The following is a 27405-nucleotide window of genomic DNA, read 5'->3' as shown; positions in this document are numbered from 1 at the left end:
TTTTCTTATCCCCACCCTGTTATGTGTGTTTTTGATGCTATTAAAATCATCGACCTTTGTGCAATCTCCCAGTCTGAATTCCTTCCTGGCTTCAATTCCTTTCATGTCCAGACCTATATTCCTGATTCCACAGTCACTTCAACCACCCCCTCCACCTGCCCTCTCCTCCAAGGATATCGCTCTCATCTGCTTGCCCCTCCATAATATTCCTCATATCCCCGAATACTGGAGAAATAACTTTTGACTGCTTAGGGTAGCAATATTACAAATAATGTCTACCTTCTTCAGCTGGGCCTTTGTGCTTAGCAAACTTTGTATGTGTTCCTAGTCAATTTTTCTTCTTCCTCTTGACACTGCTCTCTGAAAGCTTCGACCCTTATAAGTCCACCCCACGAAATGGTTTGTTCTGACTTCATGGAGATCACAGCACTTGTGCTAGAACAGTCACAACTCTTCCCACTTTCATACTTAGTCTGTGTAATCCAAATAAACAAATGAATATAAAGTTTAATGATAGCTTCCTCTATTGCACTCTGAAAGCTTAATATTGATTTCTCATTTACTTCTTACAACAATCTTGTGAAAATATTACCATTGCTTTCAATTTACACATGAAGAAACCCAAGCAGAGCGCGGCCAAGTGCCTGACATAAGGTCATGTACTTAGAAAGTGCCTGAGCAGATACGAATTTACTTTTATCGGATTCCAAGTTTGAAGTTCTTGATCACAATGGAATCCATGGCCTCCCCTCCACACTCATCTTTTCCTCCTACTAGATCACCTAAAAACAGCTTTTTCAGGTCCAAGAATAATAATTCACATTTTCTATTTTTTTCTTGTGTCATTTCCCACTTTGTCTTCTGGCCCCAAAATTCTGGGGCTGTGACTGGCCCATCTATCTAATAAACTCCCATGCCTTGGCAGGACAGTGGCCTCTGTGAGTGTCAATATTACCTGACCTGTCAGTACCATAAAGCACAAAAAGGACTCACAAGGCATGTCCTGCTTTGCCTCAGAGGAAGAGATTCTCCTTCTGCCCAATGCTTATTTATCTCTAGTTCCTAATTTCATCCAGTCTTGTCCCTCATTTCCTGAGTTGTCCAAGAATAAGAATTTCACATTTCCTTCTACTTTCTCCCCCTCAAATAGATTGTGTCCTTCAGCCTCTAACCATGTTCATCACCCCTTTTTTAAAAAGAAGAAGAAGAAAAGCAAGCATCAACTCCACACCCTCACTTTTTCTCAATCTCACTTATTTCCTTTCCATTATTGCCAGATTTGTCCTTCTCCTCAATTCATGTTCTCTGTTTGCTCAGACTCCATTCTCTTCTTCAACACTGCAGTCTGATGTTTACTTCCTTCTTTGACTTTTCTAAAATGTCTTAACCATTAAGGTCAACAAAAACAATCTGATGCCTTGTTTCCCATTTGCATCTGACTTGAACTCTGCACTCTTAGATTCTGTTGACCCTTCTCCTTAGAGTGCTCTTGTTTCTTGGCCATGGAAGCATTTCACCTTTTATACTCTTCCCTTTCAGTTTCTTCCACTGAGTCCTCTTCCTCTTCCCACTTTCTAAATGTTGGTAACCCCAGGTTTAGCGTTCTAGGCCCTCATCATTTCTCCTCACTCATGTGATTCCTATGGGTCTTGGTCTTGCCCCTAGTCTTGTCCCATCACCTGCCATATGTTGACCCCCTCAATGGGTGCCTCTGGCCCCCAGCTCCCTCTGATGTGTCAGAATTATATTTTCTACATTACCATGAGAGTGTAGCACAGACACCTCAGTGAAATCATTATCTTCTTCTCCTACCTGCCTCCTTTTCTCTATTGCTTGTCTTGCTTAATAATCCCTTCACTCACTTCACCTGAAAGTTTCTTAACTCCCTCCTTTCTTTCACCATCCATAATCAAAAGGCACAAAGTCTCGAATTCCGGAATTAGTTCCTTTTTCTCCATCTCATGACCTTAACCTCAGTAGAGTTCTTATTTTCTCTCACAAGAATTCTTCTACCTCTTGCCTCTGTGGCCAGTCAAAAACCCTTGCAATTCATTCTCTGTATTTTGACCTTTTTTCCTTCTAAGACACAAATCTCACATTGTTTATTATGGGAAATTTATCTACGGGATAGTGTCCAAATCCCTTGGTAAGGTATACGAGCTCCTTTCTGTCCTCCTCCAACCATCCCTCTCGGTTCTATGCATTCTCCCATTCTTCTCCACACCAGCTACGCTACAACCGTGGCAGTTTCCAAAATGCAATGTGTTTTCACAACGCCAGACATTTGGGATTTGAGTATGCATTCATTCTTTTCATCTGAAATACATTTATCTCTCTCTTCAGTCTACCCTGCTTGCCTACCATCTGCCGTAATCTTGCTCATTTTCATGACACAACTTAAAAAAATAAAAATATCCACAGGGAGAATTTTCCCTCTGCAGGTAGTCTCTCACTCCTTCCATCATTTCCCCTACTTTGAAACATACTGTGTTACAACTCTTGTTAGTCACACATTGCTACTACTTTTTGGTGTGTTTTTTTCCCCTAGCTATCCGGTAAGAGAATGGGTTTGTCTTATGGTTCTTTATTTTTCCAGAATCTAGCAAAGTGGCCCCAAATAAGTGTTCAACAGATATTTGTGAACTATTGAAATAATTGAGGAACTGGATAGAGAATGACAATGGAAAATAGCTGGATTGATTCCAATGCATTAACAAATAAAAATAAATAATACATCTCAGAATGACAGTTTACAAAGTGAGAAGTACATATGGGATAATATTTCCATTTTATACCGACTTTAAGTAAGAACTGATCATATGATACAATCAAGCTAATAGAGATTTGGGGTGAATTCAAAAGTATGACAGATAAAAAAACAAAGTTATTAAGTAATAATAAATATATTCGCTTTAAAAAGAGAAAACTAGAATAAGTAGCTGGAGGATTGTGTAAAAATGGTCCTAATAAGTAGTTCATTTTCACAAAGCTACAGCAGAAAGACCTATGCCTGAAGAGCAGTTTTAGGGAATAGAGATTATTAGAAGAAAAAATTCTCAGTATTCAAATGTTAAATATTGGAATAAGTAGTTCAGAAAAGTTGTAGAATTTATTTGGAAGACAATCAAGAAGCCTGTAATTAAAGAATCCTTTAATAGAAAACATATTTCTGATTCTACAGCTATGAAACACAAGAAAAAGTCAGCTAATGAACAGCATGATGCCAATGGATCATATTCTACATCATTATAAAAATACACTTTTTAAAAAATGACTAAATATGAATTTAAATCTAAGAATGTACACACCGTATCTCTTCTGGGGTAAACTTAAAATAGAAATGACTGATTTTTTAAATATTTAAATAGAATTATTTAAGAGTTACTGCTTTTGGACAATAAAACATAAAAGCCTCTTTTTCAGAGGAATGTGAAGTCATTAAAAATTGACCCTAGGTCTCTTGCACTTCTGATTTTTATTATTCTCCTCGTCTATCTTCACCATTTCCCAATAATAGCTAACAGAGTATTTTCTCTGTAATACTTTTTTCTCTGACTTAGATTAAACCTGTGGGATTAAGTTTCCCATTTTTCTTTATAGGATATTTGGGGTCCATAGTCTTTTAATGTATATTAAGAAAATATCAAGGGCCAGATGCTCTTTAGCTTGATGATAGCTTCCACGATGAAGATTGGGCACAAACGCAGGCCACAAATCATTTGGCCGCACAGCTTCTTACCCTTATTACTAGATGTGGTTCAAAAAGAGAGAGACAAAGCTCAGATTTTATGAAATAGGTTATTAGCGCCATTTTTTATTTTGGATTAATTGCTATTCCAGAATATAGACTCAGATTGTCCTTATCATTTTGAAACACGAAACACAAAATCTGTTTAGAGGAATTAAGTTTTATCACATAACTGGTTTTGATTCTGGAAAATCGTTCATGGAGGAGGATAAAACTCATTTATATATTCTCATTTGGGCAAAATGATTTAGGAAAGAGGGCTGAATGGATACCTGATCTTATTAATGTCTAAAGTATGGCCCCTGTCAACATAAAAGAGGATACTTTGATTATAAGATGTGGGTTTTATGTATATGAATATAAATGATGTTAATAATAACAGAAATTGTTTCTACAGTGAAATTTCTCAGTATATTACATGACCAAATCAAACCACATTTTCAGAAAAATAAACCTTTGTTAGTGATTGTGGGCACTAGAATGTTATGTGCTTTTTGTTTGTTTTTGAGGAGAAAGTATTCTACACTTTTCAAGAAATGAGCACCTATTGTATTTGCTTCCGAATCAAAATCTTGCTGGAATAAATATAATGATTATATTTCTCAACTGATATAGTTTTACATTTACATTAAAAAGGTAATTTATTTCTGCAAGGTGAATAGCTTGGGTACACTTTTGATGTCTCAGGTGCCTCCTCAGAGTTTCCTCTTAGACTGTCATCCACTCAGTCAACCTCAGCTGTGCCTGTAGATGACCAGCCCTGCCTGGGATATGCAGTCCACCTCTTGAGAATGACCAGTCACCTTCTTGGAATACCAGACCTTCCCCCCAGGCTGCCAGATTATAGAAGGGCCTTTGGCTCCTTCCACCACTTCCTACTTTAGATGAAATGCCACTTTGCAGGAGTGGGACCTGGCTTTCTGAGTAGCCTCCCATGGCTGAGGCAGGTCCAACTGATGCAGGCAAGTGAAGACTCTGGGTGGTGAACTTTAACCAAAAGTGCAGGAAATGGGAAAAGTGCAGGAAATGGGAAGAAATATGGGAGATAAATTCCTTTTCCTTCTTCTGCTCCCTTCCTCCCACAGATTGCTTTAAGCTTTTACCAGTGTACTTGCAGCCCTTTTTCTCTCTGTCTCTTTGAAGCTCATTGTAGTGGGGAGCCAACACGGTAACATCCCTGTACCACTGCCCATCATTTCTGGCCTGACTTGCTTTTCACTTCACTCTCTTGTCCTGGATTTGTACCTCCCAGATAAAGCCCAGCTCTTAATTCAGGCTTTGTCTCCCAGAAAACCAGGATTGAGACAACTGATGTTGCTCTCGCTGTGGCAGAGGTGAATTGTTCTCCACCAAAATGTGTGCTGTGCTCCCTCTTCAAGTGCCTTGAGTTGTCACTGGGAAGCAGCTTGCCAGCTGAAGACTTTATTCCCAGCCCCATTTGCATCAGAATGTGGCCAATTATTTATGCTTACCACTGGAATGTGAGCAAAAAGACTTCTAGGCACATGCAGATCTTTCCTTCATTCTCCCTTTACCCTTCCCTCATCTGCCACTACTCCTAACCACTATACTCTATTGCTTCATGTAGTTATAACGACAACGATAAATACAATTAAGATTTATTATGTTTGCTCTGTGTGAGGCACATTGCATCAATTTTCTCACATGTAGTTCTATGAGATAGTCACCCTTGTTAATCTCATATTGCAGTTGAGATAGCCAAGAAATATGTGAAAATAAATTTATTATTAATATTTGAAAATAAACTAGAGCAGCAAGTAAAATATGAGGCTAGGATTCCTAACCCAGGTGATCTGACTTGAAAGCCCCTGTTTCTACCTAATGTGATACTGCTTCTCAGAGCATTTCAATTTAGTAGTGAATTTTTAAGAAAGACTATACATATACTCTATAAATTAAAAAATGCACTGTGGGGTAAATCTCATTTTATCTTAGAGAAATGCAAGCTCCAAAACAGATGCATTTCACTGACCAAAATGATAAACCACAGAGAGACAAGCTTCATAATTAAAATAGTTTTCTGAGAGAGCCTAAGGTGAGGTTTATTGAGGGACAGTAAGCTCTGATCCATTTATAAAGAATCCTGTCAATTTCATGGATTTTTGTGGTTATTAAAAATTATGTAAGATACAGAATTTATTATAGTTAATGGGCAAAGCTGGAAAAAAACATAACCAGAGAACATGGCTTCATTTATAGCAATATCGATCACTTGATTTTTTTCCTTCCAAAGTTTACATTAATAAAACACTGAACTTTAATTTCCTTTTTTTCTCCTCTGTATTTCCATCTCTACCCATTATCCTCCAGATTTTCAACTGTAACTTGTTTTTTCTAATCATTAAATGTATGATGAGGCCATATGATCGTGCAATCTACAGCTATACTAACATACTGCATCAATGATAACCATGCTGATGTGGCAAGAGTACTACTATTATGAGAATTAAATGATTAAACAGAGATTTTAAAATGCCTTCATTAGTCTAAGGCTGATAGATCTTTTGTTTGCCCCTCCATTTTTTCATGATCTTCTTAAGCAGGGGTCTGAATAAGGGCTCACTACTCACTCTACAAAGATAAAATCATTCCATATTCATTTTGCACGGAATACTCAATAATTCATGAATAGCTTTCTGATTAAAACTATTTTCATCTTTTTGCTAAATCACATCATTTTCCCTCCATAAATAAGTTCATTTTGTTGTTAAAGTCATACTACAGTGAATGAGCATTAGATATATTGCATTATTTAATTAATGTGTGTGTTCATTACTCTTATTGAAAGTAAACAATATTTTTTAAAAGTAAACAAATTATTTCTTATTTTATTTTATTTTTTTTTTAGAGACAGAGTCTCATTCTATTGCCTAGGCTGTAGTGCAGTGACTTAATCATAGCTCACTGCAGCCTCAAACACCTGGATTCAAGTGATCTTCCTGCTTCGGCCTCACACATAGCTGGACTTACAGGTGCATGACAACCATGTATGGCTTTTTTTTTTTTTTTTTTTTTTTTTTTTTGAGACAGAGTCTCACTCTATCACCCAGGCTGGAGGGCAGTGATGGGATCTCGGCTCACTGCAACCACCACCTCCTGGGTTCAAGCAATTTTTGTGCCTCAGCCTCCTAAGTAGCTCAGGTTACAGGTGTGCGCCACCACACCCAACTAATTTTTGTGTTTTTAGTAGAGATGGGGTTTCTCCATGTTGGACAGGCTAGTCTCAAACTCCTGACCTCAGGTGATCCACCTGCCTTGGGCTCCCAAAGTACTGGGATTATAGGCGTGGGCCACTGCACCCAACTAATCTTTTAAAATAACTTTTGTAGAGACAGGGTCTCGATATGTGGGCCAGGCTGAAAACAAATTATTTTAATGAAGCCTTTTATGTTGCCCAGTTTTGCTATCAAGGTTATGGCTGAATGAGTGGTTTGGAAAAGTTAATAGTTCATTAAATGCCTTGGAAAAGTTTTCTGTTATTAAAAGTAAAATTTTTATAAAGTCAAACTCGTAGAAGCAGAGAGTAGAATAGTACTTACCAGGGCCTGGGGGTTTGGGGGAAGGATATGGGGAGATGTTGCTCAAAGAGTACAAAATTCTATTAGACTAGAATAATAAATTCTAGAGATCCATTGTACAGCATGGTAACTATAATTAATAACATCCTATATACTTAAAAATCACTGATTATATTTTAAATGTTTTCATTACACACAAAAAATTAGGTAATGGAAATGTTAGTAGCTTGATTTAATCATTCCACAATGTATACATGCATCAAAAGATCACATTGTACGTTTTAAAAATACAATTTTTTTCTTCCACATTTAGGTTCGGGGTACATGTGCAGGATGTGCAGGTTTGTTACATAGTTAAACGTGTGCCATGGTGGTTTGCTGCATAGATCATCCCATTACCAAGGTATTAAGCCCAGCATCTATTAGCTATTCTTCCTGATGCTCTCCCTCTCCCCACCACCCACCTCCAACAGGCCCCAGTATTTGTTGTTCCCCACACTCTATCCATGTGTTCTCATCATTCAGCTCCCACTTATAAGTGTGTTTTTCTGTTCCTGTGTTAGTTTGCTAAGGATAATGATTTCCACTCCATCCATGTCCCTGCAAAGGTCATGATCTCATTCCTTTTTATAGCTGCACAGTATTCCATGGTCTATATGTACCACATTTTCTTTATCCAGTCTATCATTGATAGGCATTTAGGTTGATTCCATGTCTTTGCTATTGTAAACAGTGCTGCAATGAACATACACGTGCATGTATCTTTATAATAGAATGATTGATATTCTTTTGGGTATATGCTCAGTAATGGGATTGCTGGGTCAAATAATATTTCTGCCTCTAGGTCTTTGAGGAATCACCACAGTGTCTTCCACAATGATTAAACTAATTTACACTCCCATCAACAGTGTAAAAGTGTTCCTTTTTCTCTGCAACCTCGCCAGCACCTGTTGTTTTTTGGCTTTTTAATAATCACCATTCTGACTGGTGTGAAATGGTATCTCATTGTGGTTTTGATTTACAATTATCTAATGATCAGTGATGTTGAGCTTTTTTTCATATGTTTTTTGGCTACATGTATGTCTTCTTTTGAGAAGTATCTGTTCATGTCCTTTGCCTACTTTTTAATGGGGTTGTTTGTTTTTTCTTGTACATTTGTTTAAGTTCCTTATAGACTCTGGATATTAGAACTTTGTCAGATGAATAGATTGCAAAAATTGTCTCCCATTCTGAAAGTTGTCTGTTCACTCTGATGATAGTTACTTTGCTGTGCGGAAGCTCTTTAGTTTAATTAGACCCCATTTGTCACTATTTGCTTTTATTGCAATTGCTTTTGGCATTTTCATCATAAAATCTTTGTCTGTGCCTATGTCCTGAATGGTATTGCCTAGATTTCATTCTAGGGTTTTTATGGTTTATTTAATAAATGGTGCTGGGGGAACTGGCTAACCGTATGCAGAAAATTGAAACTGGACCCCTTCCTTACACCATATACAAAAATTAACTCAAGATGGATTAAAGACTTAAATGTAAAACCCAAAAATATAATTTTTAAAAAGTAAAAATTGCCAGTTGTTGGCTCTGATTAAAAATACATATTAGTACAATGTAAAATAAAAAACACAAGAGTAACAAAAAAGTCCCTTACACAACCAACATATAGCCTTTCTATTGAATATACTGGCTTTAGAACCACACAATTTTAGGGGGAAAATATTGCCTAAAATGTTTACAATGTTTTTGAATTTATATCAAAAGTGACACTAAATTTTCTGAGCAGTATGTGATGAATATAATAGAAACGGTGGCTCTCATCCACCCAATTGATAAGAATGAGTTCCACAGCATCTGATTGTTAGTAGAAAGACTTTACACAATGCATTTGTTTAAGTAGGGTGTGTCACCAAACAGATATTCTGGAGTCAGATGAAAGCATCAGTAGGTTTGCAACGGGTGCTCACTGAGATGGTGACACACCTAGTTCTTGGGACAGCACGATTTTAGCTCTCCTTAGATGGATAGCTCTGCTTGTTCTCTTTGCACTAGAACTTCTTTAGAAATGACCATACTGTTGGAGGTCAGAGACATATGAGAATATAAAAATATTTTGTCAGTGAAAAGATGTCCTGTGATTTACTAAATGCATTGAGCCAAAATGATGACAAACAGCCGTTTTACAATTTTCTCTGTCGTAAGAGCTCAGGCCTTATTGCTCACATCTATTTGCATAAATTTTTAGAACATGTCTCTCAGATAATTTGCCAAGTCCTGCATGTGTTTTTAAGTTATATATATACAAAATTAAGAGAGACTTAATTTTATAGACAACTGATATATATATATCAATTCCCTAAACATGTCTCTGAAAACTCTGAGTCTCTCTTAATTTGAGAATATTTCATATTGGTTACAAAAACTCCACATTACCTACAGAATGAAATGATCTCTTCTCCCAATCTTGTTCAAAGTCTTTCATAAACCGGTTCCACACTGACTTTCTAACCAAATTACACTGTTTGCTGTTCCACAATGCTGTTCCTCAACTTAGTTTGAAGCTATTCCTCACTCCCAGGCAACTTAGAGAAGAAACACAAAATAGTCTGGACTAGGAAATATTCACTCTAGGCCTCAGGGAACCCCCATTAAAACATTTCAAGAACAGTGACTAGTACACAGTGCATGGAAGAAGGCAAGAGATCAATATACATCTGTAAAATAAACAAAAAAAAAAGAATTTTCTATATTTCACTACTAATTACTCTCTTATTAGTACATAAAATATCTTTTGCCCCTTTTTACATCAAAATCCTATTTATCCTTCAGAAATGTGGGCAAATGTCACTTCCTCCATGAATATATTTCAAGTCCTGTCCAAATGGAAGCAATCACACTCTTCTCTTGAGTTATCATAAAACGACCCCATGTCTCTGTTCATGTCATTTTAGGACAACTACCAACATCCATTTCTTCACCATACTCAATCTAAGGCCATACTTTCTATTTGTTTCAGTCTGGTTCATTTTTTATCTTTCAGAACACCTATCATAGTGACTTAAACATAAGAGATACTTAATAATATTTGATATAATAATATCAAACAGTAATATTTGAACAAAAGGAGAGATACCTAAGCTGAACATTACTTGCAACAATAGTTTCTCTGGAAAAAGACTACCTATAGCTAAATCTATGGTTCCACAGCATGTTGTCTAATATTTTTTAACACTTTAGTCATGGTTTTATTATAATAAACCTATATAAAATTATGTCTCTTTTACCATATTGTGAGTACTTTAAGAGCAGGGATCATATACTATTCATTTGAATATCTCTGTTGCCCCTAAGGTAAAAACAAAGCAAAACAAAAAGAAAAAAATTATGTGACATCTGGTAGGAGTTGTTAACTATTGATAGAATAAATGAATGGATGTTCTAAATTGCAGAGTTTCTTCTCTATGATGCGATCCATCAAATGGGTTTTGTTTAACCAAAAATGGAGATTTGCCAAATCCCATGCACATGGTCAGGTGCGTCCTGAACACATCAAGCAGAAGCTCTAAAATCACAAAGTACAGCAGGTACTTAGGAGTCAAGCTGCAAATGAAATGCTAGAGTCAATTGAAATACTTCACTGATACTAAAATAGGAAAGTGTATTTGAAAAATACAAGGAGTGTGAGTCAAGGCCTGAGAAGATAAATCAAACAGACAACTCCTGATTCTCTAGTACTTCTTTAGTACCAGATGAAACAAACACTAGTGTGGGTGCTTTTGAGGAAAAAGTTTTCACTTCTGCAGTAAATGAGATGAAGATCCTTGAAGAATGAGCATCCTCTCTTGCTTTGGCCCTACAACAGGCCTGGCTCTTTTAAGACACATACCACTGACTAGTACTGCTGTTCAGTATATGTTTGTTAAAACAATAGCCATGACAGATTATTCCAGAATGAAGACACCTGGAGAACGCTAACACAACTTATTAAAAATTTGTCACTCACAGCAAATCTCAGGCCATGATACTCTTCTCAATCCTTTTCTTTTACCCTATCTTCAAACCAAAACAAAACTTCATTTCTCCTTGTTGTGCACAGACTCTGCCCATTCTCGGTTTTATACCATTGTTCATGTTTTTTACCCCCCTGCACTCCCTCCCTACAAATCTCCACATATTCAAATTATAACTGTCCTACAAGGCCCAATTCAAATCTTTCACAGATGTGAGCTCGCCTTCTTCAAAATCTCAGTGGAAAAAAAAAACAAAAAACCAATTCTACTATGTTTCTTATTTCATCTCACCCTATTTTTTGGCAGAGATTTTATAAGGCAAAGACTATATCTTGATTATATCTCTATGCCTTATATGTAGCCCTAACGAGCAAGCTGTTCATTGTAGAATTTCAATACATATTCTTATGAAGTCTTTTCCCACCAAGATTTATATAAATAGCACAAACTTGATTAACCAAATGCATACTTAAGTTAAAGTGAGGTAGATTGTAATGAGAAGCTATGTTTTTGGATCAGCTCTCCCACTGAAAACAATAAAAATGCTGGATAAAAGATTTCTTTTTAAAATTACCCCTTAAAAGAATCGAAAGTCTGAAAAGACAGTGGGACTGCCACCGTAAATATTTTTTAGGGGTGGGAATATGAATTCAGTGAGGGAAGCTGAATATCAAAGTAACACAACTGCATTTTTCCTGAGGTCATTTGTTTATGCTACACATTTGAGCTTTGGTCAATCAAACCCAGAATAATGGAGCAGGGTCCTGGCCAAAGTGTTATAAAGAATAAGGGAGAACAAATATTAAACTTGTAGCCTTTCTCCAAACCGAAGGAAATATAAAGAAGACTGTTTTGGTAGATGAGCAATGTAAAATAAGAAAATAAGAAAAAGTGAGGCACAATCTTGTCTCTGAGAAGTGGCAGGATAGTTACAGCCCTCCTATTATGCAGACATAATTGGAGAGTTTTATACTGTTAATTTAGATTGAGATAGTCAGTCTCTGGGAATGTCCCAAACCTCTTGAGAAAAATCTAAAATACTCTGGAGTAGGACACATTTATCCTAGGCCTCAGAGTGCCTCCCATGATAATATTTCAAGAACAATGATTAGCACACAGTCAGAGATAACCAGACACACAAGAAAACAAAGCAACGTGAGTAAGAACCAGCAGAAACATACTGACACAAATTTAGATGTTAGAATCACAAAGTACAGATTATAAAACAACTATGCCTCCTAGGTATAACAAAATAAAATAGAGTCTTAAAAAATACCTGCAGGAAAAAATTAACTCTAACAATATACATAGTACATTTTTAAAAGAAACAAACTTCAAGAAATAAAAATTACAATAATTGAAATTAAGGAGAATGAAGAACTGGAAGATACCTAAAGAGAAATTATTTGCAATGCAGCTCAGAAAGACAAAAATATAAGAAAAATGAGAGTGTAAAGCCATTTAGAGAATACAGTGAGAAATTTAACATGGGTTTAACTGAAGGTTTAGAAGGAAATGAGAGAGGGAATGTAAAAGGGGCCACATTTGAAAAGATAGCCATTGGGCCTGGTGCAGTGGCTGACACCTGTAATCCCAGCACTTTGGGAGGCTGAGGCAGGCAGATCACTTGAGGTCAGGAATTCAAGACCAGCCTGGCCAACATAGTGAAACCCTATCTCTACTAAATATACCAAAATTAGCCAGGCGTGGTGGTACGTGTCTGTAATCCCAGCTACTCTGGAGGCTGAGGCTGAGAATTCTTGAACATGGGAGGCAGAGGTTGTAGTGAGCCAAGATCATGCCACTGCATCTAGCCTAGGTGACAGAGTGAGACTTTGTCTCAAAAAAAAAGATAGCTATTGGAAATTTTCTGAAATATATTAATGACAGCAATCAATAATTTTAAGAAGCATAACAATCCAGGCAGGAAAATAAAAAGAAACTGACATCTGTACACATCATGTTGAAACTAGAAAAACAAAGGTAATGAGAAAAATATTATGAGCAATCAGAAAATATCAGTTGTATTAACAGGTGATTTGATTGTAAGAATGGATGACAGAGACAGTGTAATGATATTTTTGACATGCTGACTGAAAATGACTACCAACTAAAAATTCTATATTCAAAGAGAATATATATTTCTAGGATGAGGGAGAAATAGAGGTTTCATTCAAGTAAGCAGACTATGAGATAGAGTGTCCCTGCAAGACCCTTAGCACAGGAATTTCTCAGAATATATTTCAAGCAGAAGTAAAAGTGATCCTAGAAAGCAAGTTCAAGGTTCATGGAGAAATAAATAGCAAAGAATGTGGCAAATATTAGGTAAATATAAACAAACATTGACTCCATAAAAGAGAATAATAATGTCTGGTGGTATTAAAAAAATTAAAACACCAGACGGTAATAACATATACATTGAGAAAGGGATAAATTGTTTAAAAATATTCCAAGGTAATATCTTAGTAGAAGGTAAAGGGTCTCACACTAGCTTTTTTCGTTGATAAGTGCTAATGCTGTAATCCTAGGCTAACTATACTAACAGAGCAGAAACAAAGTGTATCCTCCCAAACTAGTAGAGAAAAGAAAAAAATAGAACGATAAAATATTAAAGGACAGAAAAAGCAAGAAATACTTAGTGAAAGAAGCAAGAAACAAAAGAAACATACACTAGGATTCCATTTATATGAATTAAAAAACACCTAAATTATATTTTTAAGGTATATAGCTATAGGTTTGAAAATAATGAAAGGCAATGAAATAATGACTAAAACGCAGGTTCGTGGCTAACTCCAGAGAAGGGAAGAGGCTATGATGACAAAGGGACAACTGATAGGGACTGGGGCTTCTAAAGGGCTGGCAGGGTCTGTAACTCGTCCTGGGTAGTGCTTTTGTAAGTGATTGATTGATACCTATTAAAAATACACATAGATGTTTTATACATTTTACTTAAAATGGTTTCTGCATTATTTTATAATATTTTAAAGATTTTAAGTGAGTTATAAATAAAAATACATTAAAAATATGAGAATATGAACACCATCCTTTCCTTCATAATTCAGGAAATCTGGATCTAGGGACATGAGTGGTTTTCCTCCTCAATGGAGGAGAGCCAGTCCCAATCCACCTGCCCTGATGAGCAAAAGAGAGAGTATGTTAGGCAAATAAAGGGGACAGTTTTCTTTTTGATAAAGGGTGTCTTTTATTCTGATAATTTTATCCTTTCTATGTTTTGGATTGGGTATTTTATAATGTCCTTTCTGTTATAAAATGCTGATGATAGTAGGTGGTCAGTTAACGATTTAATGTCCTTTTCATAAAACAAGAACAGAATAGTCATTCTTCCTTCTCCTTTACTAACTCACTGAGGAACCTATGAATCTCTATGAAAATAAGCAAAGTGATTCTGTGCTTATCTGCACAGTAAGGCTGCTTTTGATAAAAATGTGACTTGGATATTGTTATGGATTGAATGTTTGTGTTACTCTAAAATTCCTATGTTGAAACCTTAAACCCCAGTGTGATGCCATTAGGAGGTAGGGCCTTTGGAAGGTAATTAGATCATAAAGGTGGAGCCCTCATGAATGGGATTAGTGGCCTTATGTGAAAAGACATGAACGTCTGCTCTCTCACTTTCTGCCCTCTGCCATGTGAGGATACAGTGAGAAGACAGGACAGATGAAAACGAGGAAGCAGGACCTCAGCAGACACCAGATCCACCTGTGCCTCGATCGTGGACTTCCCAGCCTCCAAAACTGGGAGAAATAAATGTGTGTGGTTTAAGCCAACCAGCCTTTGGTACTTTGATGTAGCAGTCCTAACTGAGTAAGACATATGAACTGGAAGAACTTCAGTGAGAAAGGAAAGTAGCTAAACACAGAATGTGGAGTCAGGCACAATACTTTGTAACATGCTGTATTAAATGTGAAAACAGTAAGGGTAAGAGCCAAAGGAAGAAGATGGGGGCACCGGGAAACTTCGTATGGACATTCAGGAGGTTAACATCTAGAGCCCTAAATGGATGGATGGCTTTATTTTCAGTATTAGTCATTGCTCTGAGACAGCATTTTATGCTACTTCTGGATACTTTCTTTTGGAGGTCATGCATGATGGAGTTTCTTGAATTAGTATATTCTCTCTTCTATAAATGTCTGAATCAGGTCAAGTACAAAACTAATGTAATAATATAATTATACTCTATATTGTGTACTATAGAATATGCTATATTTCTGTATTTAATAGCATATGATACAATAAAGCACAGTAATTTTTTTGGTCATTATGTACTTGTTTTTACTAATTAATTTCAATCCTTACTAATTCTGTTGGCAGGTATCACTATGCCCATTTCACAGGTAATGATTCTGAAGCTCAAAGAAGTGAGTAATGTTATCAGCTAATAAGTGGTGTAAAAAAAAAAAAAAAAAAAAAAAAAAAAAGGAATTACATCCCCTAGAGTCCAACTTCAAAACCGCTCTGGCAGGTTTTGTTGCCTTGTCTCACTGCTACATTAACACTTAAAGATCATTTGTATAAGGACTAAAATACCATTTATTCTTTTAAATCACATTCTGCACTCACTCAGGCAGCTTGTCTTGACCCCTAGGAGGAAAGGGCAGACTTTTTTCCAGAAGCACAATGAGCAACCCCAGAACAAGTCTAAGGGGGTGCAAGAGAAATTCAGAAACTTGAGCATAAATCTCTTTCAAAATGAAACCACAGCATCTTTAATCAAGGCCTGGCAATAGTTGTATCGTTTCTCTAAGACTGGAACTGGTAAATGTGGGCTATCCCACTAGGCCTTTAATACTGGGTTAGAAATGGATCCAAGAAGTTGACTAGCAAGTCAATTCATGCAGCACAAACATGAATCTGTAATTCTCTTACCCATTACCACAAAACACAGTTAGTTCCTGCCCTGAATCGACTTTGAAGACAATGAGTGCCTGGTAGAAACCATAAGAGCATTAAAAATGGGGCCAGAAGTAATAAATAAGGACTGCCAGGAAAATGTTAACAAATATCTTCTACAAGTCAAGTCTATTGTCAATTTAAAACAGTTCTGAAGGTTGAACGAGAGGCATGCAATTAGTGAGCTAACTTGCAAGGTTTGCCTGCAATCAAAAAGGGAGTTTTCTTTCACCTGTATAAAAATATATATAATTATATCTCATGGTATAAAGAGATTCAAATAATAAAAATAAACCAAATGCTTTAAAATATGGAATCTTATCTCTCCCATTATCCCACACATTTGCATAAACTCTCCTCCCAATGGAATTCTTCTCACTCAGCAGGGGAAGATCATCTTTTCAGCAGCCAAACTCAGCAAGGCTAGCGACTTTCCTCCCCTCCTGACTTCCCCCATAGAGCTCATTCAAAGGGCAAACAAAGGACCTGCAAGTGGATGGTAGCTGTTTTGTGCCTGGCCCTTAGGGGTACTTTATTTTCCTTAAAAAGATGATCTCAACCTTACTGTATCCAAAAATAAAAACAAAATAAAACCCTAAAACAAATTTCTGAGGCAGTTTCAATTAAAAATACAAAGAACTGAGATATATTTTTAATTTATTCATAATTAGTTTACAGATCGGACAGCACTGAGACTCCAAAATCAGCAAGCCATTTGGGGATAAAGGCTACTGCGGTTATCAGAAGCAAGCCAAATGCTACCTTTTGTTCTTACTAAAATCTTCTTTTAAGAAAAATCTCCTAGCAAATGATTTTCTATTTTCTATTTAAAGAGGATTACATAGCAAACACAACTAGTGGCTGGAGAGCAAAGAACTTCCCATCGTTTTATTACCTGCCAAATATAAATTAGTTAATTGTGGGTGACTCCTGCCAGGCGACCCCTTTCCTTGTCATCCATCAGGCCGATGGGCTGTGGCAGGTTAGTTCCTGCCCGGAGTCCTTCCTAATCAGGAGGCTGTCAGATATGTTGCCTGCGCACTGTCTCCTACATCTTGTGGCAGCTCTTGTGTTTGGGCAGCAAGGTTTTGAGCTTGAATTGCCCCAGTAACTGGCTCCGAATTGCTCTTACTTACTATCACTGTCAAATCTTTGTAGGCATATGTGAGGCCCTCCTCCAGGTACAAGGAAGAAACCCTACAAATTTCACTTTGTAATAAGTACAGGATACAGAAATTGTATTAGCTCCATTAGATGGAGTCATAGAAATATTCAAAAAGGTTAGCTGGATATAGTGAATGTCACAGTTAGACTAAGATAAAAAATCACTTGGCTAATTTAGAGTGTTTCCTCATTGGTAATATCCTATATTAAGGTGCCATTTATAAACAGTTTATTATTATTTATTAATGTCTGAAGCACTTTATAGCATGCTAGATATCAACTTAAACTCATGTATTAAAGATGCACATACATGGTTTAATAGATTTACGTCTTATAATATTCTTTAAAACAGTTTCCCATAGTATCATCCGTTAAGCATTTATTACTAATGCATTTTATAACATATTTATAATACATTATTTGAGCAAGTAGCTGCATTTAGTGATCATTTCATAAATAAGAAAAAGGCATTTATAAATGGCACTTTAATTTAAAGTGTTACCTTCGCATTACTACATAGCTGCTCACCATACATCTCATTTTGTGATTATTCTCCAAATGCACCACTTAATAAAACAGACACTGAGTTCTATTTTCCCTTCATCTGATTAAAAGTTTATTGAGTCATTTTCTCCATCTGTTTTCAGATGTTGGTAGCTTGGAGGTTTTAGTGTGATTTCTGATAAAACCAAATTTTTAATTCTACAATATTTCTGAAAAGATATTTAACAATAGAAACAGAGAATTACTTACCATATTGGACAGAGCCTGTTGCTTGGATTCTTTGTAAAATTCAATTTTTCGACTAGAAAGAACAATCCAGGAAGTAGACCAGTTTTTCCTTAGGAAAAAAAATTAAAAAGGAAAGAAAGCATTATCAGTTGAAGAAATCATTTATAGATACAGTATGAGCAACATTTGGAATGAGTAGAGACCATCTTTATTTTTAACAGTCTTCCTAAAAGTCTCCTCTTTATTAAAATCTATAGGTGGTATGGAATTTGGGTAATAATAAAGACATTCTGGAATTATTTAAAAGCATAGCATTTATAGTAAGAGTTTCTTAATTTATAGATCCTCCTAAAATCTTTTTCAACTACCAAAAATCCATTTTTTGTGTATTCATGTGCATCCTTCCCATAAAAAGTTTATGTTTTTACAGCAAACCAAAAATAGCAAAGTAAAAATAGCAATCAGAACCTATTCCTTCCTTCATTGTTTCTTCTCTTCATTGGTTTAGTGTATTTCAGTCTTAAAAACTAACCAGCCTCATGTGTCATTGCTTAATTCAAAATATTTTCATAATGTTGAATCTTACTAGAAATCAAAGAAATGCAAATAAAAATAGTGACATGCTTTTTCCCTCTTTGTACATCAAATTGTCAAGGAATAAAAGAACTAACATCTGATAACATCTAGGGATAGTCACGGTGTAGGAAATAGATTCTCTCATACACTATTGGTGGGAATGCAGACTGTTGCTTCCTTTCTGGAGTGCAATTTGAAAATGTGCTTTTTAAAAATCCCTAAAAATGTGTATATCTTTTGGCTAAACATGTCCATTCCCTATGAATTTAAATTTATTCTAGAGAAATAGTCTCACAAGTTGCCGAGTCTGTGCATAGAAATTAATTGCATCATTACTTGTTAATTCCACACATAAAATATAAAAAAAGATTGGTTAAATAAATTGCATATAATAGGTCCATATAATGGAATAATGAACCCTATGCTGTAGAAGAATACTGATGTGGGAAGGTTTTAATGCAGACCATAATACACGTAGTTTATAATCGTGCTGTGCTATTTACCTAGGACTTTCTTCACCCATACACTCCTTCTGATTATTAATTCCATTAATTAGAAGTCAAAACATTGCTTTGTCATATGTGCCTTCCATGACTTCCTCTCATAACACTTACGATAAATTTAAAAATATTTTTCATGAATTTCACCTCTATCCTCCATTAAGAAATGAGCCTCGAGATGGTAGAAATCAGTTCATCTTTACAAAGGTATCCACAATGCTTAGCATGGTGCCTTGGACAGAATAGACACAAAATACATATGTATTGAGTCAATGACTGAACTTTGGCCTGGAAAAAAATTCTTGATACGACAGTAATTAAATCAAGTGGCAAAATCGCGGCTTTTGAGTCTCCTTTGTATTTCTTGGTGTTTAGCAAGTTTTCTGCATTGAACACATATTGCTTCTGTAGTAGAATATATATATGTTCATGTCATGAAGGCACTCTTTTATAGATAGTAAAGATAATAAGGAGATTAATATACATAAGTTTCTACCCATTAGAGCATATTGCTGCAGTTTGCTTCAGCTTAACATTCACTTCAAAATAGTTGAATTCATTTTACAAAAGTGATTTTTTTTTAAGTTTATGGAAAGACTTTATTCAGGTCAATAGAAAACCACACCAAAATATTTTTTAAATGACTATTGAAGATCTTTGTGTAATTTATTTCCACTTGTCTTTTAGAAACTAAGAGCTTGATTGAAAGGACAGCTTTGATTCAGTAAGGTTAATATTTACAAAAAGAATTAGGTTGCTCTTATACGCCTGGAGCTTTCTTAATGATACACCATTGTGTTAAAAAAGAACAGAATAAGCAGACACACAAGAAGCACAATGTGTATTTTTCAACTTCCAAATACAAACACTGTGTTCTTGGACCCACTTCTCTTTAAATGAAGAGTCTCAATTTTTCAATTAAATGATGAAAAGATGAAAAAACAAAACCCAGGAAGAAAACCACACAGACGTTTCCTTCTGCCCTAGTGCCCATTTCTCCTTTTAGGTACCAGCAGCAGCAGAGTGAATTGAAGCAGCAATAGCCTTCTCTTCATTCAGGTAATAATAATAGATGACCCCCAAACAGGAAAAAGAGAAACATTATTAGAAGTCTATTCTGCGCATCTTTTAACACCACCCTTATTTTGACCATATGTGGTCAGGGAGTACAGAACACCCTCACACACGAAGAATCCATATTTAACCTACCTATTATATTTCCCACTATATATTTCATATTCTCACAAGGAGATACTATACCTTATTTGCATCCTTTCTATAGTAAGTCCTGGATAAATGGCTCTGATTTGAATCGGTTTCAGATGTTGATCATTTATAGAACTTGTTGGCAAAACTCTCCCCATCCTTAAACTTGGAAATGGAACTGGTTAGAGCTGAAGTTGCATGAAACGCAATTATCTCATTGTTCTTTATAAGGACTTTGAACTGCTGTGAACTGTGTCCCTGTTAGGTGAATTGGATGAAAAAACTGAAGAGGGTAAGAACTGCAGGTCTCGAAACCTTAGCAACATGACTTGCTCTGACACTTTATGTACGGTGCTACTTTGTTTTGAATTTATAAACTATAAACACTGTCTTTATCTTCTCTGAATAAAAGTGAAAGCTTTTCCATGGGCTCAATGTTATTGCTTGAAAAGAATTTCATTTCAAAATGAAGAATAATAATGCTGCTGACAACCTTTTAGATGTCCTCTTTCATCTCAATTTTTTCCCATGATTTGTTTTAAAATAATAATTAGCATAAATTATTTAGAATACCTAGCATAAATCTGATCATCTAGTTTATGCTTAACTTCATACACAAAAATGATGAAAGTACTAACATCTCTATTTACTAATATGGAAAATGAGGCTTAAAGGGTAACTTAAGGCCTTACACTTAGATTTAAAGTTAAACCCAGTTTCTCTAGCTCCAAAACCTATAATCTGTTCATTACTTTGTGCTGTCTGGTTTTTTTTTGTTTGTTTGTTTGTTTGTTTTTTTGAGACGGAGTCTCGCTGTGTCGCCCAGGCTGGGGTGCAGTGGTGCAATCTCCGCTCACTGAAATCTCCGCCTCCTGGGTTCACACCATTCTCCTGCCTCAGCCTCGCCAGTAGCTGGGACTACAGGCGCCCGCCACCACGCCCGGTTAATTTTTTGTACTTTTAGTAGAGATGGGGTTTCACTGTGTTAGCCAGGATGGTCTCGATCTCCTGACCTCGTGATCCGCCTGCCTCGGCCTCCCAAAGTGCTGGGATTACAGGAGTGAGCCACCGTGCCCAGCCACTATCTGTTTTTTATAATCCAAATTTTTTTATTTACTTTTTAGGGCCTCAATACACATTTTTTTGAATAACCGAAAGACATGAGTTTACACCTATCTGCCAGTGAAAAACAGAATTGGGTACAGAATTTGCAAAGCCCAGTGTGGAATAAAAATGCACCATTCCGTGTCCAAAAATTATGAAGAATTTTAAGACAGTAACATTCTAGCATTAAATCAAGGGCAGAGTCTTTCCGAGCATGGGGCCCTGGACGCACACCGGTTAAGCCAGTCCTAACTACATTATGACTTTACAACAATGGCCAAAGAATAATTTCTTTTTTATATACTGTCTTTTTTTTTAAAAAAACTATACTTTAAGTTCTGGGGTACATGTGCAGAACGTGCAGTTTTGTTACATAGGTATACACGTGCCATGGTGGTTTGCTGTACTCATCAACTTATCATCTACATTAGGTATTTCTCCTAATGCTATTCCACCCCCAGACCCCCACCCCACAACAGTCCTCAGTGTGTGATATTCCCCTCCCTGTGTCCATGTGTTGTCATTGTTCAACTCCCACTTATGAGTGAGAATATGCGGTGTTTGGTTTTCTGTCCTTGGGTTAGTTTGCTGAGAATGATGGTTTCCAGCTTCTTCCATGTCCCTGCAAAGGACATGAACTCATCCTTTTTTCATGGCTACATGGTATTCCATGGTGTATGTGTGCCACATTTTCTTTATCCAGTCTATCACTGACGGACATTTGGGTTGGTTCCAAGTCTTTGCTATAGTGAATAGTGCCATAATAAACATATGTGTGCATGTGTCTTTATAGCAGAATGATTTACAATTCTTTGGGTATACACCCAGGATTAAGCAGTTCTACCTTAGTTAAGGATATTTTCAAAGTCGGATTTCAATGTAGTTTTGGTTGAAATCCTCAAATTATAGAAACTAGTGTGCATAGTGTGAGACAAGATATCAGCTATCCAGGCTCTGTTATTAACTACTTTACCTGATCCTTATTAGAAAGACTGAGCAAACGCCCACCACTCCCAAGCTCTCTTCCCTTAGAAGTTGCACTGATTCAAAGGAATAAGATGATGTACCATTTGACTCCTCATTAGAAGCCAGAAACAGGTGTGTGTTCCTAACTGGGTGGCACCTCTGTCTCTTTCCTGCCAGGGAATATTCTGGTGTGTGATTAGTAGACTCATCTGCACTTAGTAAAGAACATAAACCCAGAAAGGGAGTCAGAAGCCTGCAGTCTAGGAGTAGCTGAGGGTTTACCTAGTGAGAACAACTTTTCACTATGGCTTAGGTCTGAACCTTCCTCTCTGATCAAAGTACTCTAGAAACTTGACCATTATCTTTATAATATCTGTCCGGTCTATTGCCCATTCTGACATGTCTGACCCATTGTGTTGCCCATAGCTCTTAGCATATCAGGGGAATAGCTTTTTCACCCAATTACTTTAATGTGGTGACTCTCTTGTAAGGCATTGTCAGCTCTGGAGTGTGCAAAGGATCACTTGGCAAGGTTTTACCTTGACTCAAGGATTTGATATTTTCTATATGCAACCAAATCACTATATATGAGCCTTATTCAATATATTAGGTGACATTTCAGGAAGTGGGTAACTCATACAAGCTTAAAAGCCTTAGCCAGGATAGGTGTGTCCAGCAGTTTCTGATGAAACTTTGCAAATAAACTATTTTCTAGGATAAACACAGTTTTCACACTAGGAAGTCCCTCTATGCCCCAAGCTCCCACAAAGAAGTAGAAACCACCTCTATCCTCTTAGAGCATTTCCAGTACTGGGCATACTGTTTGACATTTAGTAGGTGATTATTAAAGATTTTTTGAGTAAAAGAGTATATGGCCTTTCACATTTCAGGAGGGTCACACATCTAGATTTTTTCTGCTCTGTGTTTGCTGTTCTTCATTAACAAGGACTAAAAAATTTCTTTTCCTTTCTCTGTTTCTTAGTTTCCTAGTACTTTAATATGGTATTCTTAGCATTATTTTTTCTTAACTATATCGAACACTTCTGATACAGGACATTTTTTCCTAATTTATGCTTCTAGTGTCCAATATCTGAGCTTTCCCCAGAGGGCTTCCCACCCTGAGCTTGCACTGGCTTCTGCTCTGTTCCAGGTATGCCACCTGGCATTTTATATGCACTATGTAATTTAATTACTAAGCTGGTCACATGTCTCCATTAAACATTTACCACGTGCCAAACACAATTCTAAGGGCTGAATAGAGATGGAAAAATAAGACATTCCTCAAAAATTTTACTTCTAACTACAGGAAGATGGACAATAAACATGGAAACCAAGTCTTCTGAATGAGTCTAGGATACCCCCACATTACAGAAGAGAAAACTGAAGCCCAGTAAGGTTGCATCCTAACCAAGGGAAAACAAGCCATAAAGATGGGATTCAGGCCCCTGCTCACTCCAATGTCTCCATGGTCTCTCAGCAGGTGGCATGCAGCTCTCTCTGTAGTCACTCTGAGCATGCCAGTTGAGAGCCTCATGAGAGGAGCTAAGAGGGGGAGATAAGGAACAGTTGTCAGAGAAGTACTAGAATCTCTTTCTCTTTGGAGCAAAGCCACATCTTAGCCTGACCTGGGCTGTCCTGCAATGCTGAACTGCAAGCCCTTAATCCCTGTCTTCCATCCCTATCATGATGGTCAGCAGGCAAATTCACCCATTGACCAATCAGTGCCTCCACATTTCATCATAACTTTGAGAGCATAGTTTTCTATTTTTTCCACAGAGAGACAAAAATTAAGGTGTTGGATAGACTAAAGGGGTAACTAAGACACACAGCTCAGGAAATATCTAACTTTAGTAAGACAGTCCAAAGTGCCAAGAGTAAGGGAGACAGCCATCAGTTTCCACAGGAATTTACAGTTAACAATTAGGTAAGGGTTTGATCCTAGTGATTCCATGCAGGAGACAAATCCTGGGGCAAGAAATGCAAGTGTTGGGCCAGGTGCAGTGGCTCACACCTATAATCCCAGCACTTTGGGAGGCTGAGGCAGGTTGATCACTTGAGGTCAGGAGTTTGAGACCAACCTGGTCAACATGGCGAAACCCAGTATACTAAAAATACAAAATTAGATGGGCATGGTGGTGGGTGCCTGTAATCCCAGCTACTTGGGAGGCTGAGGCAGAAGAATCAATTGAACCCAAGAGACAGAGGCTGCAGTGAGCCAAGATCGTGCCACTACACTCCAGCCTGGGTGACGGAGTGAGACTCAGTCTCAAAACAAAACAAAACAAAAAAAGAAATGCAGGTATTTATCTTATCTTTTGACATACAAAACAAATTACATCTAAGGGGAAAAGGGGTGCTAACTACAATTGGGAAGTAGGGAGAACTAAATTTTTATGAGGGCATTTATGTACCATTTATGCAATTGGTGGGACATTTTATCCAAGTGAAACACTTCATAAAACTTTCCTAAAGCAAATCCTGAATTGTGAAGTTGGAAAAATGCAAAAAAACTAGCAGACAAATAGAAGTACAAAAACAAAATCAAAGCCCAAACAACAACAACAACAAAACACCCCAAAAACAAAAACAAAAACAAAAACAAAAACTCAACAAAGCCATCAGCTTGGCATTCTACAAAATGGACACCGGATGGCAGCACATAATAACAGCAACTTTGATTGTAACAGCTTATCTGGAAAATGCTTGAGGAAAATGGCTCTTACAATATTCATTACCGTTATAAGAATCTGTTAGCTTAAACTCCGGGTTTGACACATTCATTTGCCCTAAACACCAAAAGCTTTATATCCTACGCTTACCTTTCTTTTGCCTTCTTTAGGTAATGACAGAGTGGCAAACCAAAAAGTCAGAAGAAAATATATGTGAGTTTCCTTGACAAATTTCAGCTTCTCTTATTTGGGCCATCTGCCTTTGTTACCTAACTTGGTCATGCTAGATTTGACTTGATTCCACACCAGTGATGGGAGTGAAAGTAATTTATTCTAGTGTCCCTGATTGATTTACTGCAAAATCACTCAGACACTGTTAAATGTACAGACTCATTCTCAAACTGGTTGGTCTAGGAACTTACTTCTTCTGTCTCATATTCTAAGCATCTTGTAATTTATGACTGCTAAAAGGTGGGTCAAAAAGACACTGAGGTGTAAAAATACCCGTCTCTGTCAGTATTGTAAGAAAATGAAGAAAGATAGATTCAGCCTGGAAGAATTTATTGTGATACTGAGCAGAAAGTACTAAAGAAAAAATATGATGATGTTAGGAGCACACCTTAGTCTCACATTCCAAAGAAAGTCCATCCTGAATAACAATTGTTAAAACAAACAAACAAAAACCCAACTGGAGGCCTAGTAGCTGTGGGCCCTAGGATGAAAGCAGGCACTAGTAGACGTAACCACTGCACAATCTTTTTTCTGCATTTCATTTCATAGCCATCTTCTGGCCATATTTTCACCCCCAAGTATATCTTTCTATGTCCATCTAAGGAGAGAAGAATGTGACTCTATATTGTGGTAAGATGCACAGAGCCACACAGGAGCTGATGGCAGGAAGACCTAGATGCCAAGGGAGAAGAAAGTTTGTGGTGTTGAAACTTCATAAACATACTGTCAGGTGTCTTTTGTAAATGTAAGCATTGAAAATAACTTTTTACTAAGGTAACATAGAGTTTCAGAGAAGCCAGGGTTACTTACAGGTTTGGGGACAGAATTCCCCAAATGAAGAAATTCCTATGCTTCATCAGAAAATCTGAGGCATAGTTTCAGTGTTTACAATTAAAAATTAAAGTGAATGCTGAATGTATTCTGCTTTCAAGCCTGTCAGTGTATCATTGGGGAAATGTGTATAACCTCGTTTCAAAATAAGGCTAAAGTATGGCCTCTTATGAATGTCAAATATAGCCAATAATTTATCTTTCCTTTTACCGTCTCCTGCTTATATTCAGAGATATGTTAAATTTTCTTTGAGAGAAAGAGAAAATACATTAAAGAGACAAATAAAGACACATAAAAAAGAAGAGAAAGAAGGAAAATAAGAAGACAATACAAGGTATGATGATCTATTATGGATTTACAAGTAGAAAACTTGATAGAAATTAATAAAATAATACTTATTAAGTGACAATTGAAGCACCTGGTACTGTTGATGGCATGAAATAAGAGGACCTCTTTTGTTCATTAGTCTCAAATAGCTTAAAGCAAGAGAGATAAAGCAAACGTGTTTCAAGCAGAGGTCAGGGCTAAATTCTGTGACACTAACTATATATAAAATAAGATTTGGGAGAAATAAGAGGTTAATACTGTTGACTGAGTTTCTCCATTTATACAATAGGAAGCAATAATAGAGTCTATATTGTAGTATCATTTAAGTTTTACTGATAAGAATTCAGCCAAGTGCTTGACAAAGTAAGCGTCTATTAATATTGCTTATTAATTCATTAAAATTTATAAAAGATATAAAGGTCCTTGATAAATGAAATGAAGGCTATCAAATTTTACATAAGAAGCATAAATTATAGTATGCTATATTATTTATTAGTTATTAAACTATCAATGGGATAAAAACTACATAATTTTTCAAGGTTATGACTAAACTGACCATTTTTGTTGCTAGTGATAAAAGCATATACACTCCTTGGGTAAGCAATATGGCAATGCATACTAAGATTCATTTAAAATGGTCATGTGATTTGATCAAGTAATGCAGGCTTAGCATTTGTCTTTAGATAACATAAAAGAAGGCTGGGTGCTATGGCTCACGCCTGTAATCCCAACACATTGTGAGGCCAAGGTGGGTGGATCTATTGAGCCCAGGGGTTCCAGACCATTCTGAGCAACATGGTGAGACCCAGGTCTCTACTAAAGATACAAAAAAAATAGCTGGGCCTGGTGGTGTGTACCTGTGGTCCCAGCTACTCATTTATCCCCGCATAAGGTGGG

General features: G+C 36.6%; 1 protein-coding gene across 2 annotated transcripts in view; it reads right to left on the bottom strand.

The window, feature by feature from the left end:
- The window catches only part of ARHGAP15 (Rho GTPase activating protein 15), a 644804-nt gene that overhangs the window by 524758 nt on the left and 92641 nt on the right, over positions 1–27405 (bottom strand). For both annotated transcript variants that reach the window (XM_054477359.1, XM_054477360.1), the window contains exon 5: positions 18120–18207. In XM_054477359.1, coding sequence (XP_054333334.1) covers positions 18120–18207 — 88 coding nt within the window. The remainder of the gene's footprint in view (positions 1–18119; positions 18208–27405) is intronic.

The sequence above is a fragment of the Pongo pygmaeus genome, chromosome 11, assembly GCF_028885625.2.
Source record: "Pongo pygmaeus isolate AG05252 chromosome 11, NHGRI_mPonPyg2-v2.0_pri, whole genome shotgun sequence".
In the NCBI taxonomy this organism is placed as follows: Eukaryota; Metazoa; Chordata; class Mammalia; order Primates; family Hominidae; genus Pongo; species Pongo pygmaeus.
The sequence above is the reverse complement of the archived record's forward strand: the minus strand, read 5'-3'. Positions and strand labels throughout refer to the sequence as shown.